The sequence below is a fragment of the Tachyglossus aculeatus genome, chromosome 9, assembly GCF_015852505.1.
Source record: "Tachyglossus aculeatus isolate mTacAcu1 chromosome 9, mTacAcu1.pri, whole genome shotgun sequence".
Lineage (NCBI taxonomy): Eukaryota > Metazoa > Chordata > Mammalia > Monotremata > Tachyglossidae > Tachyglossus > Tachyglossus aculeatus.
This window is the reverse complement of record NC_052074.1, coordinates 36,696,257-36,711,597: the sequence shown is the minus strand read 5'-3', so window position 1 is coordinate 36,711,597 and position 15,341 is coordinate 36,696,257. Positions and strand designations below refer to the sequence as shown.

The following is a 15,341-nucleotide window of genomic DNA, read 5'->3' as shown; positions in this document are numbered from 1 at the left end:
GCGCGCGCGCGCACGTCCACTCGGCGCGCTCCACCGCGCTCGTCCTCCCTCTGCGCGCGCGCACGTCCACTCGGCTTGCTCCCCCGCGCTCGTCCTCCCTCTGCGTGCGCGCGCGCGCACGTCAACTCGGCGCGCTCCACCGCGCTCGTCCTCCCTCTGCGTGCGCGCTCACGTCAACTCGGCGCGCTCCACCTCCCTCTGCGTGCGTGCGTGCGCGCGCCCGCGGGGGACAGGGAGACGAGCCGCCCCGCCCCGCCCCGCCGGGGGTCAGGGGTCAGGGGTCAGAGGTGGCGGGCGGCCGAACCTGAGATCCGAGTTGAAGAGGCCTTTGAAGGTGGGGAGAGACGCGGAAAAAACAGGCAGGCCGCCTCCCGATGATAGGAAATCAGCCGATCGATCAATCAATCGTATTTATTGAGAGCTGACTGTGTGCAGAGCACTGGACTAAGCGCCTCGGAAGTCCAAGTTGGCAACATAGAGAGACGGTCCCTACCCAACAGTGGGCTCACAGTCTGGAAGGGGGAGACGGACAACAAAACCAAACCTACTAACAAAATAAAATAGAACAGATATAATAATAATAATGTTGGTATTTGTTAAGCGCTTGCTATGTGCAAAGCCCTGTTCCAAGCGCTGGGGAAGTTACAGGGTGATCAGGTTGTCCCACGCGGGGCTCCCAATTTTAATCCCCATTTTACAGATGAGGTCACTGAGGCACAGAGAAGTTAAGTGACTCGCCCAAAGTCACACAGCCGACAGTTGGCAGAGCTGGGATTTGAACCCATGACCTCTGACTCCAAAGCCCGGGCCCTTTCCACTGGGCCACAGCAGCTTCTCATGGACAGGTTAAATAAATAAATGGAGTAATAAATATGTACATACATATATACAGGTGCTGTGGGGAAGGGAAGGAGGTAAGATGGGGGGGATGACGAGGGGGAGAGGAAGGGGATGGTGAGGAGCTGCTGGGTGGGCGACAGTTGGAAGGGCCCCAGGAGCGGTGAGGGGCTGGACCGAACCTCTTTTCCAAAGACGACCCGGGCAACCGAGTGAAGTAGGAGCCGAGGGGCAGTAAAGCCTACCGGAGACAATATAGGGCCGGGAGACCGAAGGACCCCCCTTCTAATTCCGCCCGGCCAGCCGCTTGCTGTGTGACCCTGGGCAAATCACTTAACTTCTCTGCGCTTCAGTTTCCCCGCCAGCCGGTTGCTGTGTGACCCTGGGCAAATCACTTAACCTCTCTGCGCTTCAGTTTCCCCGCCAGCCGGTTGCTGTGTGACCCTGGGCAAATCACTTAACCTCTCTGCGCTTCAGTTTCCCCGCCAGTCGGTTGCTGTGTGACCCTGGGCAAATCACTTAACCTCTCTGCGCTTCAGTTTCCCCGCCAGTCGGTTGCTGTGTGACCCTGGGCAAATCACTTAACCTCTCCACGCTTCAGTTTCCCCGGCTCTAAAACGGGGATACCTACTCTCCCTGTGACTCCGGTGCTGGGTAGAGACAGTATCTAGTCCAATTAACTTGTACCTACCCCAAGGCTTAGCATAGTGTTTGACACACAATAAACACATAACAGATACCATTGAAAGAAAAGATGTGGGGAGAGACTGGAAGCAGGGAGGTCGACGAGGAGGCCGACGCAGGAGTCGAGGCAGGATGGAATAAGTCCTTGGCTCAGCATGGTAACAGTTTGGAGAAAAAAGTGGGGATTTTAGCAACGTGAAAGTAGAACTGACAGGAACTGGTGACACCGAATATATGGATTGCATGAGATGAGCCTGGGTTAATGTGGTTACGGATATGAGACGGTGCTGTCTACGGTAGAGATGGGAAAGTCAGGGAGAGGTCAGGGCTGGGAATCAATCGATTGTACTTAATGGGTGCTTACTGTCCAGAGCACCATACTAAGCACTTGGGAGAATATAGCAGAGTCAGTAAGACAGGTCTCCGGCCAGCAAGGAGCTTACAGTCTATAGGGGGAAACAGACATTAATATAAATGAATAAATTAAGGATTTTAAGTGCGGTGGGACTGAGGGTGGGGTGAAGATCCAAGTGGGATTGGATAGAGGCTGTTGGATTTGGTAGGTAGCCCAAGGGCCCAGGCCGCTCTATCCTGGCCATACAGAATAGTAAGGGTCTTGAGTTTGGCGCTTCTTGCTGTGCCCCAAGTGCTTTCACATCATTCATTCAATCATATTTCTTGAGCGCTATCAGTCCATTTTATTTTCACAACTTTGGGAAGTGGGGACAGGCAGTTATTTCACCCCCATTTTACAGAGAAGGTAAGGGGTCCAGAGAGATTAAGTGACTTACCTGAAGTCACCCAGCAGGCCAGCAGAAATGCTACATTAAGGACCTGGATCCCCTTGATTACGATGCTCTCTCCATTTTGTTCACATCGTTTGCCCTACAGAGTGCAAATTCTTGCCCAAGACTGCACAGCTGTCCAATAACCATGTCAGGATTGAACTAGCATGGTGATTCCCAGGTCCATCCTCTTTTCATGCTTCCTCCTACGCCAGACTGTGGGCCACAGGGTACTGGGTCAGGCTCAGACTAACCAAGCCTGCTTACAGCCTTCTAGTCTGCCTCATGCAGTGTCTCCAGGTTGTCCTCTGTTAGATTTACAAGCCTTCTGAGGGCAGGGTTGGTGTCTTGTCTTCCACTTTACCCCGTACCCAGAACTGTGAGCTTGAGGATATACTCAATTACTGAAATCACATCACCTCCACAGACTAATCTGGGAAGGTCACTAGATTCCCACCAACCCCTTCCCCCCTGCCAGTCATATCCCCGCCAACTCCTACTTTGAGGTCTAAAGAGGCTTCCCCTCTTTTTAATTTACTTTAGTATCTGCTTCCTCTGCTAAATTGCAAGATTTCTGAGGGGAGAGCTCCTGCCCAATTTTACTGTACTCTCCTCAATGCTTAGGTACATTGCTCTGCAAAAATTAGATGTTCAACAAACAGTATTGACTCAGCCTGGACTAGGAACAAAGGCACATTCCTGACCAATGCACTCCTCTATCAGCCCAAGCTAACCTTTGCCTGTTTGCTCGCTGAATTGTTCCCCCCAAGTCCTGGTCCTCAAGACCTTAGCTGGTTCTCAGAACAGGGGACACTGGTGCTGTTCAAAAAATTAGTAGATTCCAGAAGACTTTTCTACCTCCCTCCAGTCCAAGCCAAAAGGTTGTTTAAAAGCTGGTGGAAGCCAAGTAATGGTATTTGCTGAGCTCTTAGTATGTGCAGGATACATACTGTACTAAACACCGTGAGAATGCAATAGAGAAGGTAGACACGATCCTGGCCCTCGAGAAGCTAAATTAACAGTCTAAAGGGGGAGATGGACGATAAAGTAAAACAGATAGGGATGTGCTAGAGGTCCCGCCTTGGCCGCCCTGTGGTGCCAGATGGGCCGTGGCTGGCTTCAGCAGGGCTGGGGCAGTGGGCACGCCAACGGGACCCTCTGGTGCAACCCCTCTGCTGCTAGCCCGGGCTGCCGGGGGATGGGGGGTGGTCTCAGAGGACGAGAACCCCTCCAGTTTGAGAGGGCAGGTGTGCACAGAGGAAGTCAAGTCAGGATCGTGGTGAACAGTGAGAGGACTGGTACCTTTTGGAGTCAGCGGGCCGGGCTATGCTCTGGATTTAGGTCATGCCCATTTCGATCTAATGTGCCCGACTAAGAACTCTGTCCCTGTGGATTTTCTAAAGCGCTGGAACGATGGCAGGTGGCCGGGAATGTCTCCTTTCATTTGCGGGATCCTAGAGCACGGCATCTTTCCCGGGGCTTTGACTATCTGCCCTGAAAAGCACACTCTCAGTTGGCTTCAGATTGGGGGGAGTTGTTTGGTTGCCTGCCACACCTCAAAGGGGAGAGAGGCCACTCCCGTTGTCCAGGGCCGGGTTGCCTGCCTGCCACTGGAGTTGGCCGGCACAGATACGCTGTGTTCATTTCCTGCAAGGATTTGCGTGCAAGCAGCTGCCCAAGAAGAACGTACCGCTGGGATGGCTGAAACACCAAGTGCCCTTCTAGAGCCACGGCACCGACACTCGCTAAGCTTCGGGGCAAGCGGTGCTCTGCCCTCTGCCCAGCTGAGGCCGGCTTTACCTGCCTTTTCCCGCCTCCCCTCTGTCTTAGCTGGTTCACTCCTGTTTTGAGGGCCGGAGGGCACCTGTGCCCCTTTTTTCCCCGATCTTCAAAGGACAAGCCAGATCCCACTGTCCCGTACCGGGCAAGGGGGGCAGGTGGACTGCTCAGTGGCCTGGCCGCTCTGTCCACAGGAATGTGCGGAAGGGGCCCAGGTCAGGAACTAGGACGAGCCAAGAATCCCAGGGCAGGGGTGGCACCAAAAGCACGGTGCAGACCTCTGGCTAGCTGCTCAACTCCAGGGCTCTGGTACAGACTAAAGAGCACAGACAGGTGGACGGATCCAAGCAGGAATTGTGTAACATTTCAAAACTCAGTATTGATGTAACTATGGGTTGCAACAGTCCTGCCGTTTCAAAAAGTGCACAGGAATTTTATATTTGTAAACATTTATTCTTTTGAACTGAAAAAGGCTTGCATCAGCACACATTGTACAGCCTTGCGAATTACACAGAAATTGAAAAGAGGTTTCTTGTTCATAAGTGCAATGAATCTTTTGATGTCCAGTGATCCTCTGCAAACAATGAAAACGAATTGAAACCATTGACAGAATTTCCAGCACTTATCAAATGCATTTCCTCCGGGTGATTCATAAGGGGGTGGGAGGAGAGGGGGGAACATATTAAAACTGCAAACATATTGTTTTTTTTTTCTTGGGAGGTGGCCGGGGAGTTGGGTGGGGTGGGGGGGCGGAAAGAGATACGCTTTGAGTTCTTTTCCCTTCGACAGAAATGAAAAAAACGTTTCGGTCCGCCGCACTTTTGCTGCCTGGGAGGATTCCCGTTCTCTTCTGGATTTAAGAGTGAGTTAAGAATAGAATTTGTCATCATTTATTTGCAATGAAAGTTAACCCGGTCTGAGGACATTCGAAAGGAAGGGGTCCCGGGAGCAGGGCCGGTGGGTACCGCCATGTCGCTTCTCCAGCGGACCCTCCGGGGCACAGGAACCTTCCCGGCGCTGGCCAGCTCAGGGGCCCGTCCCTTTGGTTCCGCTGCCCCCACTGCATCGCTCCCAACCTTCGACGGGTCAGTTGACAGATCGGTGTATGCCGGCTAGGAGAAGGGTCAGGAAACAGGCTGCAACAGGCAGAGTCAATGTGAAGAAAAATTTGCTGTACAATAGAGGTTTGGATCTGATACAAGAATTCAGAAATATAAAACAAAACGACTATAAAAGTTAGGGGTGTTTAACAGTGCGCCCCCAAAAGAAAGCGGCTGTCCCACAATGGGTCAACATGAATTGGGCTAACAGCGGCTTGGGCTAAACTGACAATTTTTCCTTGCTGGATCACTGGGTTCTTCAAAAGCTGCAACGCCATGACCACATGTCCCGGGAGTGTGTGTCTCTCTCTCTGTCGTGCTGTCTCTCTCTCTCGCTCTCGTGAGAGAAGGGGAACGGAAACTCCGAAATACCTAGCCAACCAAAGGTAGGAGAGGACGGGGGACACGGGAAGGCTGAATGTCCAGTGGTGGAGCTGCTACTGAGAACTGGCCCGTTCCAGGATACGGAAGTCGTAGTGCTTCTTGCTCATTCTCAGCTTGAATTTGTTCACCGAGTGACTCTGTTTCTTCAATGCGTTCTGAGCAGCAGAGATGGAAGGGAAGGTGGCTAAGACTGTGTAGGTGGAAGCCAAGTCACTGGGTTTGGAGGGTTCTGGGTTCACATTGCTGTCTCCGCTACCGCAGTAGAGGTGATGGTGACGCAGCTGCGAGTGACAGTGGGGGTCCCGGAGCCATCGGATCTTGGCGCCGATTTTAAAGAGTTCTCCGAAAAGCTTTTCAGCTTCCATGCGGGTTATTCCTTCTGGCAGTTCGGTAATTTCCAAGATCTTCCCAACGACTGGAACAAGAACACGACACAGTGAAGCATCTTTGTCCCACAGGCGTTGACCAGTGGGGGAGGCTCGGGGGTGAACCGCGCTCCGAGAGGGCGTCTGACCCTCAGGGCTCGGCAATGAGCCAGGCCCAAGCCCCTTCCCCATAAGAAAGGGTACTACTGCCGGGGACTGCACTGGGGTTTGCCTTCCTCATCGCCGGGAGCATTTGGAGCTGTCACGGCGGGGGTTCCTATCATCTGTGCCCGGCTATAGCCCAGCCACAAAAGGGGAGACGGGGAGAGGGAGCAAGGAGGAAGCCGGCGAGAAGAGACACTTAACCTCTCTGCCACACTCCAAGCTGCTGCAGGGGTAAGGCAAGGCGAGGGGGTGTCCACTTTCTCCTATCTTCATCCCCTTGGCCTTAGTGCAGCCCCCTGCCTCTCCCTCTCCCAAATCCTCATACTCAAAACCTTCATGCTGCCGGCTCCTGTTCCTAGAGCAGATGAAGCCATGGCCCTAGACCTGTCTGTCTGGTGGACTGGGGCCTGAGGAGAGGAGGATTCGGGGGCCACAGCCTGGGAACACTACCTGCTAAAAAGCCCCGCCGGCAGCTGGGAATGGAGGGGAGAGGTACGCGAGCGATAAAGGTATCTGGGGGCTGAAGCTGGTATCAAATGAAATCCTTTAGCCCCAATCCACTGGAACGGAATATCAGGACGATGTCGCTCTGCATGACACCAGTCACATGAAAAGGTGGGTTGGTGGTGAAGCCCATCACCTGTCTCAGCTCCAAACACGATCAATCGATTGATCGGAAGTACAGCCCGAGGCCCCAGAGGTCAAATCTGCCAAGCTCAAGGGCTGGAGCCACGGCTTGTACTTCCCAAGCGCTTAGTACAGTGCTCTGCACACAGTAAGCGCTCAATAAATACGATTGATTGATTGACTGCTTGGTTAAGGGGGCCTACACCGCTCTAGCGGTTCAGCAAGCAGCAGGGCAGTGGGATCCCCACATGGATCCACTACCGGGAGGGGGCACGAGCTTCTGGGAGCTGGAACACATATTCCGAGTAGCACTGCTGAGGACAAGCCAGTTAGAGCTGGCAGAGTCCTGGAGGGTCATCATGGTCCATTCTCCTGTCTCTTGGCAAGGTGAATGACTAAATCAGTCAGACATACAGATGTTACCCGGTCTTTTCTTAAAACCTCTCCTGGGATGTAAACCCCACCCCGTCCTGCGGTGCCCACTCCAGCATTTGAGCCACCCGGTAGGCGGTTCTCCCTCATGTCCAACCAAATTCTCTCTTGGTTTAACTGAATCCCGCTTGGTCCTCACCGGCTAGCAAGGACAATGGGTCAACCTCCTCCCATCAAGTGTTTCACAGCCTGGCAGACTGGCACCGTTGTCCCTCCAGACTAAATACCCCCCCAACTTCCAACCTTTCCTCAGGGGACCAATGCGCTGTCCCTGTATTCCTTCTCAAAGCTCTTTCATTGTGTTCACAGGCTGTTCACAACGTGGGGAAACCCAGGATTCTGGAGAGGGCGCGCAGCTGGTGAAGACAGCTGGGAAGGAGCCTTGCCCTCCTCCAGGGTGTGGGGGCTCTGCAGGGCCATTCCAGCTCCCACGAGGCCAGCTGTTGTTTTAAGCTTGGGTCTTTCCCCAATCTAGCTTGTGTCTTTCCCCAGTCTAGCTTGTGTTGCTTCTTTTTCATCCCCAGTGTGCTGGCCCTGGTGCACTTCATCCTGCCATAGTTTGGCCATTTCCTCAAGCCCTTTGGGCCTCCATCTGGGCCATGTGGGATCAAGATTAGACTGTGAGCCCACTGTTGGGTAGGGACTGTCTCTATATGTTGCCAATTTGTACTTCCCAAGCGCTTAGTACAGTGCTCTGCACATAGTAAGCGCTCAATAAATACGACTGATGATGATGATGATGATGTGCTAAGTGGGAGAGAGTCAAATCCCACCTGAAGTTGGGACAAGTCCAACCCATTAGGGCTCCTACTTCTCCCCTGTCCCCAGGAAATTCACCATCAAGGAGAGGGATTGAATTTGACCTGATTTTCTCTTCCCAAAGTCTTACTGGGCCGCTTCTTGGGATTTTAGGCTGTGGACTGATAATGTCCCAGACACCCAGCTTTTAGGGGTGACACTGGCTGGCCTGGAACGGCTAGGATCTTCCACCTGCTTAAGAGGGGCACCAAGCCCACACTTTTCCAACCCTCAAGGACTGTCCTACCCAGTTCCTCAGAGCAACTGGCTGGAGGCTGTGGACTCCCAACGTGCCTCTTCCTTCGGGAGCCTACGATGTCAATTCCCAGCCCCGTTGGCTCCCCCCAGCCAGGTTTTTAAATTCCCGAAATCATTTCTCTGCTGATTCCTATTTGAGTTGCCAACGTCCCACTTCAGGAGTGGGATTCTCCTGGCCAACCGCTGCCACTGGAGCTTCCCCAAGACTGAAGTGAACACCCAATGAAGCACCTTTCCAAGCAGGGCTTCCACCTTTCCATTCCCTTTCCCCAGGAAAAGATGCTGCCCCAGGCAGACCCCGTTCCAGGAAGAAGGGCTTTTTGTGACCTTTGGGGCTCGTGCCAGTACTCTTTGTCGGGCCTGAGTGTGCTATTGCCACATCCTGCTCTCTAGTACCCGGCCCTGTTCTTGCTTCTGCAGCCCCTGTCCTGCCTGCTGCCTGGAAGAGTTTGTCCCTGAGCCTGTGGAGAAGAGCAGACTCTGACTGGGCTGGTGTCCCGTAACCTGTCTTTCTCTGAGGTCTTCTTACTAGTCCCTAGATCGATTGGTTTGCTTCTGCAGAACTTGTCTTTATTTTGCTACCTTCCCTCAAGACACTGAATCGACCGAATTAAATTATCATGGTGTTCGTTAAGTGCTTGCTAGGTGTCGAGCACTGTTCTAAGCACTGGGGTAGATACAAGCTAATCAGGTCTGACCCAGTCCCTGTCCCACGTGGGGCTCACAGCCTAAGAATAGGCAGTGAATCCCCATTTTACAGATGTGGAAATTGAGGCACAGAAAAATTAAGAGACTTGCCCAAGGCCACACAGCAGGCAAGTGATAGAAGCGGGATCAGAACCCAGGTCTTCTGACTCCCAGGCTTGTGCTCGTTACACTAGGCCATGGTGCTCCTTGTTTTCTTGCCCAGCACGTTTGCCCCTTGAAAAAATCTGAAGTTGCCGAACCGATGGCAACCTGGTTCCCAAAGTCGTACCTGTTTCTCCGGCCCCGAGGTCTGTGGATGCTGCCTTTTTAGCTTGTTTTCTGCCACGGTGCCCGTGCCTCCCTCCAGACTGACACTGCAGATTATGGGAACGAGAACAACAACCAGAGTCTGAGTTCAGTCACCTCTGCCACAACACCTGCTCCACCTCTCCGTGTTAGGGAAATAAGGAGCTTTCTTCTGACAGGTGTAATGTGGGGGAAAAAAAAATGATTGTGTGTGTGCTGATGACCCTGGCTAGGGCACACTTGCTCCAACATGAGCTTTCTTCAGGTGCGTCACCCCACATATCAGAAAACTGAGTGTATACTTGGTGATGATCTCTGGGGATAGGTTGAGGGATGAAGTAAGAAAGTGGATGGGAAATTGATTCAGCCATTCCCCGCCCTGTGTCACGAGGGGGAGGCTATGGTGTGTAAAACCCACCAGACTTGGGCAGACCCACGGCAGAAGGGAGGAACAGATCACTACGCTCCCCTCCTTCTAAGCTCTCGTGAATCAAATCTCCTCCAAGAAGCCTTCCCTTACTAAGCCCCAATTACCTCTGCCTACCCTCTCTCTTTTCCTCCCCTCTCCCGTCTGTATCACCAATGCCCTCGGATCTGTACCCCTTACACACTTGTTCTTCACCCCATCCTCAGCCCCACAAGACTTACGTAGATTCTTGCACTCTGCCTTTTCGCCCTATCTGTAATTTATTTTAATGTCCGTCTTCCCCTGTAAACCTTAAGCTCCTCGAGGGCAGGGATCATATCTATCAACTCTATAGTATTGTACTCTCCCCCAAATGCTTACTACAGTGCTCCGCACACAGTGAGCACTCAATAAACACCACCGATTGATTGACTGGCTGACTATTCTGGGGAGACCGGCCCCGAGCAGTGGGTAAGGCTGACCCCCAGGGAGCTAATATCAAGATGACAAGAGTGGGTGAGTTCTCGAGCTGATCCACAACATGGTTCCCTCCCTAGTCCCCTCACCAAGGCCTGGTAGCAGGTCAGTGGGAGGCAGGGAAGGGGCAGGGCAGGGCAGGGCCTCTAGGCTTGACTAGCAGGCTGGATGGGGTGGGGCTCTCCTCAAGGTGCTTTGGAAAGGGAAGCCAGAAGAGATGAGAAACACCGCATATGTCTACAAGGTGGCGGTGGCGGCAGAAGAAGCAGGAGAGGAAGGCCCAGGGCTAGGTATCGCCCCTTCCCAGCTTCCCAGCACTAACCTCCCAATTGGCCCTAAGAAGCAGAATGGAAAGCCTCTGTTGTTCCGCTCCCTGGGACAGCAAATGTGTTCCCTGCCAACCCAACCCCTACTCCCAGCCGTACCTGGTGGCTCTGAATGGGTCCATGTGGCAGAGATGGAGGGTTGTATTGCAGGGGTTGGCCAAGCAATGGGTATCTGGCATCGCCTGAATGAGGACAAACATCCAACAACTGATCACACTGCTCCCAAGGGAAATGGACACAAACAAGGAAACTCCCGGCATCACTATCAATGACAAGAGGAAGTCTGCCACGGTACAGGTGGGGGCTGCGGTTTGGGGGCGAGGGGACCGGAACTAAGATTTCCCCTTCATCCCCACCCGAGGCCTGGGATCCAGGCCCAGAGTGTGGAGCGGAGTAGTGTCCCAAGGATCCCGGCAAAGGAGCCTGAGAGAGGGGCCCCTGACACCTGAGGGCCCAGAAAAGGCCTGGCTCAGGGCCAGTACTTCCACCACCCCCTATCAAGGGAAAAGGGATCCTGAGCTGCCCAACCCTAGACCAGCACCCTCCCGGTGGTCTGAGAATCTAAGTCCCCAAAGGTTTTGGGAGGGCTGGCTGGAAAACTAGAGGGTGGCCTAAGTGCCATAAACCCTCAGAGGGGATAGAGAGCAGCAGCAGCCCTCCCCAATGCAGTGCAGAGGACAGAAATGGTGGGGAAAGGGAACATATCACTGGGGAAAGGAGCTGAGGAGAAGAAGCAACTGCCCATGGCTTGGAGAGATAGCTCCATGGGGAAAGATGCTGAGGGGGTTTCCCTGTGTAGCAGGGGGAGGGTGGCGGGGAGGCCCATAGCACTGCAGATCTCCAGGTGTGGCAGAGGCCTGGTTGCCTGTCCCAGTCTAGGAGCCAGACCGGCCTGGGACCCAGCTGCCCCTGGTTTTTCCCAAAATATTCCAGGATGACCTGTTGTCTCAAAGCCACAGCGCATCGCCACCAAGAGCATGTCCCCCCAAAACAGATTTCAAACTCGCAGCAAGAAAGGGAAATCTAAAGGGGCAGTGAGTTTGGATCACTCAAGCCCCTGGAGGGGCCCAAGCTCAGCCAGACACATACCTTGCCCGTGGACAAAAGGTCTAGAAAACTGGGGGACGATGGAAAGAGGCGCTAATGTGGGGCGGGTGCTTTTCAAGCTGGGAAGTTGAGCTGGTGCTGGTGACTGAGCTGGTGAGGTCACAGGACTGCTGAGTTGAGGGCTGTGCTGTAACTGGGACACAACAAGAGTGAGTTTGAGAGGCTGGATCCTTTCGGCGAGTTCTGGGTACGAAATTGTACTTAGATGTCATTTGGTTAAACCATTACAAAAAAGTGTCTCCTCTGCTGCTCCACTTGGGTATTTGCCATCTTTGAAATCTTCCAAAGTTAGAGAGGATCATTCATGTTAAACGATTCAAAAGAGTTTTTGTTTCTGTTTTTTTAAGTGGTACTTGTTAAGCGCTTACTACATGCCAGGCACTATACTAAGTGCTGGGGGTAGATACATGCTATTCAGATTGGACACAATCCATGTCCCACAATCAATCAATCGTGTTTATTGAGCGCGTACTGTGTGCAGAGCACTGTACTAAGCACTTGGGAAGTACAACTTGGCAACATATAGAGACAGTCCCTACCCAACAGTGGGCTCACAGTCTAAAAGGGGGAGTCCCACAAGGGACTCATAGTCTTAACCCCCATTTTACAGATGAGGTAACTGAGACACGGTGAAGTTAAGTGACTTGCCCAAGGTCACGCAGCAGACAGGTGGCAGAGCAGGGATTAGATCCCAGGTCCTTCAGACTCCCACGCCCATGCTCTTGCAAAGACCAGTGATGGTAAAATCCCAAATAACCCCAACCCCAGAAACTACTGAAAGCAGATGCTTACCTGGACAGCATTGTCTAAATTGCTGAACTCCACAGCCTTGTGTCCTCGCTGATGGTCACAGTAGTACTTATTTTGCTTCCACTGCGGTGGGGAGTGGGCCCGGGCCGGAGGGTTGTTGGGGATGTTCAGCTGCATCATCACTACCCCTCCCCCCGGTGGAGGGGGAGCAACTGCTACAAAGCAAAAGGAAGCCACATATAGGGACAGGGGGACAGACCAGTGAGAAGACCATTCAAACCACCTACCGGTGCCCCGGATGGTTTTTTTTTAGACCGAAAGCCAAGAATGCACTGGACGAGGTAGAGGAAAAATCGAGCATACCTCTACTTCCTTCAAAATACAGCACTCCACGATTTGCCTCTATTAAAAACACTTTCTCCACCGTTGCTAATCTGCACCGCTGATGAATCAATCATTTCCTCAGAGCAATTCGACAAGTTCTCCCAGAAAGAATGGGAGGTGGGGGTGGGGGTCAGGAGCCATTTTTTCTAATGGGTGACAGCACCAGGAGCTGGCCTGGCTTCTCGCTTGGTGATTGAGGAGGGAGAAGCCTCACCTGGGCAGTGGGGCTGTCTGGTAAAGGGGGTGGCAATAGAGGAGGTGGCAAGGAAGAGTGAAAAGTTGCCTGCCTGTTCCCTCTAAGGCCACGGCTTTTTAAAAGAGGGCTTTTTAAAGCCCTCAGGCAGAAGAAGGCAAACCACAGGTCAGAAAGGAGCCTATAGACTTCACCAAGATGAGTGGAAGCAGCTGCCATGGGAAAGGGAAGCGCAGGTTCAGAGATCTTTCTGTCTTTCCTCCCTCTTTCTGAGCCACGAGCAACTAAACCCCCGCACCAGACATATCGAATGCGGGAAGGTCGTCCCGCCTTGACATTCACCCTCTAACTCAACCAGTTAGCACCTCTATGAACCCAACTATCACCTACCTAACCATTCGCCTCTCCGAGGCTATGCCCTGTGCTGCCATAATGTAGGTTTTCTTATGTGTTTTGGCTAGAATGTAGGGCAGTGTTATGGAAAGTTCTCCTGAGAACACGGAGCTGCGAGGCTCTAGCTGGATGCGGTGTCAGACTAGGACCACTTGTTATTAGGAGCTTCCTGGGATAGACTGGACCCAAACCCCACCTAAGGGTTGCGTGTCTCATGTGGCAGCCACCTGTGGCCCTTCCCTCAACCCCATCTGACCAGGGAACCTGGCAGGGCGGAGAATATGGGTGTGTTAGTGACATCCCCCCGGGGTGAAGGACACAGACTACTGCTCCAATTCCCTGGGACCCTGCTGGCAGGAATCGGGAGAGGGCAGCCGGTCGGTTGGCCTGGCCGCCGGCAAGCTGTCTGGTTGAAATTTGGGAAAAGCATGAGGGAGGGCAAGCAGCATAGCTTTTGACCCCGGGGCGCAGTCAGTGAGGTTGATACTTTCCTCTCTGAAAGGACAGTTGTCTCAACCCTACCTGCACATTGATGGCCTTGGAGCTGCTGGGCATTGCAGGGTGAAGAGGTGCGAGGAAACTGTATCGGTTCAGATCCAGGAGCCTGCAGATACCCGACTGATGAACTGCGGAGAAGAAAGGAGATGCGTTATGGGAGGGGCTCTAACCCACAGTATGGACCCTGCTCCAGGCCAATCTGTTTTGCAGCAAATGCTACAAGACACTGTGATTTGGGGGCATTTACCTCAGGTCCTAGAAACTAATTCATCTAAGAACTGGAATATGCACAAGTTCCATGGTGATTTCCTCCCAAAGTGATGAGAGTGACCCACCCACAACCCCACAGTACTTACATTCAGATCTTTAAATTATATATTATGTCTGCCAACTCCACTGTACTGTACTCTCCCAAGTGTTTAGTACAGTACGCTGCACACAGAAAGCGCTCAACAAATACCACTGGTGATGACGATGAGTGACCCGTAACATTTCTACAATGAAAAATTTGGCCACAAACTTCCTGTCAAAGAACAGGATTGCTCTAAATGGCACGGAACACTAAGATACCAAAGTCTTAAGGTCATCTAGTTCAAAGACAATGAAGCAAGTGCGATAAATAATGGAGTAGATCAGATTAAGATCACATTAGAAATGAAAGTTCCCATTCAACTCCTTATTGAATGGTAAAAGGTAACGCCAACCTCAGAGTCTGAATGTTTGTTTCTAAACTCGATCCTGCCATCCCCACCCCATCAGCCAGCATTATTCCACCTCAGGGTTTACCAGCAGCAGCACTGCTGGGGAACTGAGAAGAAGCAGGGACTTCACTCCAAAGCAAGCCTTCCAACTGCTGCGGTCTAACTAGATGCCTTCAAAAGTCTTTAGAGTTAAGTGCAAAAGAGAATGAACAACTGCCATCTGAAGGGAGCTACCACTGACCTAACAGAAAGAACACAGGAAGTCGGGAGACCCGAGTTTGAGTCCTAGCTCGATCACTGGTCTACTACTGGGTAACCTCTCTGGGCCTCAGTTTCCTGACCCATTAAATGAGGATATGAGAGACTGTAAACCCCATGTGGGACAGGGACTGGGCCTGAACTCATAACTTTGTATCTACACCAGCTCTTATTACAGAAAAGAGCTCAACTAATGCCATATTTATTATTATAATTTTTATCTCCATTCACTAGTTGAAGGAAAAGCCTGCAGACTTGCCTGCTGCCACTTCACAGTGGTAATGGTCTTTACTGAGTGCTCGCTGGATGCCAACACTGCGCTGAGTGCTCTGGAGGGACCTATGTCTGTACACAGGGACGTGGTTCAGAATGCAGTTCCTCCAGCAGAAATGACTTTAAGAGAAACATGTTTCAGGCAGCTTCCTCTATGACTGGGTCCATAAGGCTGGCAGACCATTACTTAAAGTTCTCTGGGAAGACCAATTGGGTGAGTCGCTGCCTGCCGCATACCAATCCACAAGCAGGGTCACGAGAGATTTGGGAGAGACCCAATCTGACCACAGTGAATCCTTACCCCAGTTAAAGATCAGGCCCTGTGGCTAACATCTTGGGTTTTTCTTTAAATGAGAACAATGAAGAGG

At 52.3% G+C, this 15,341-nt stretch overlaps 1 protein-coding gene across 10 annotated transcripts in view; it reads right to left on the bottom strand.

Moving 5' to 3' along the window:
• Positions 1–4,523: 4,523 nt before the first annotated feature.
• R3HDM1 (R3H domain containing 1) overlaps positions 4,524–15,341 on the bottom strand; it is a 124,830-nt gene continuing 114,012 nt past the window's right edge. For 9 of the 10 annotated variants that reach the window (XM_038751331.1, XM_038751332.1, XM_038751330.1 and 6 more), the window contains 6 exons: positions 13,766–13,869; positions 12,316–12,488; positions 11,506–11,656; positions 10,516–10,598; positions 9,191–9,275; positions 4,524–5,984 (listed from right to left, as the gene is read on the bottom strand). In XM_038751331.1, the coding sequence (XP_038607259.1) occupies positions 5,623–5,984; positions 9,191–9,275; positions 10,516–10,598; positions 11,506–11,656; positions 12,316–12,488; positions 13,766–13,869 (958 nt within the window). In that variant the 3' untranslated portion in view covers positions 4,524–5,622. The remainder of the gene's footprint in view (positions 5,985–9,190; positions 9,276–10,515; positions 10,599–11,505; positions 11,657–12,315; positions 12,489–13,765; positions 13,870–15,341) is intronic. The other variant, XM_038751333.1, reaches the window with a different exon arrangement.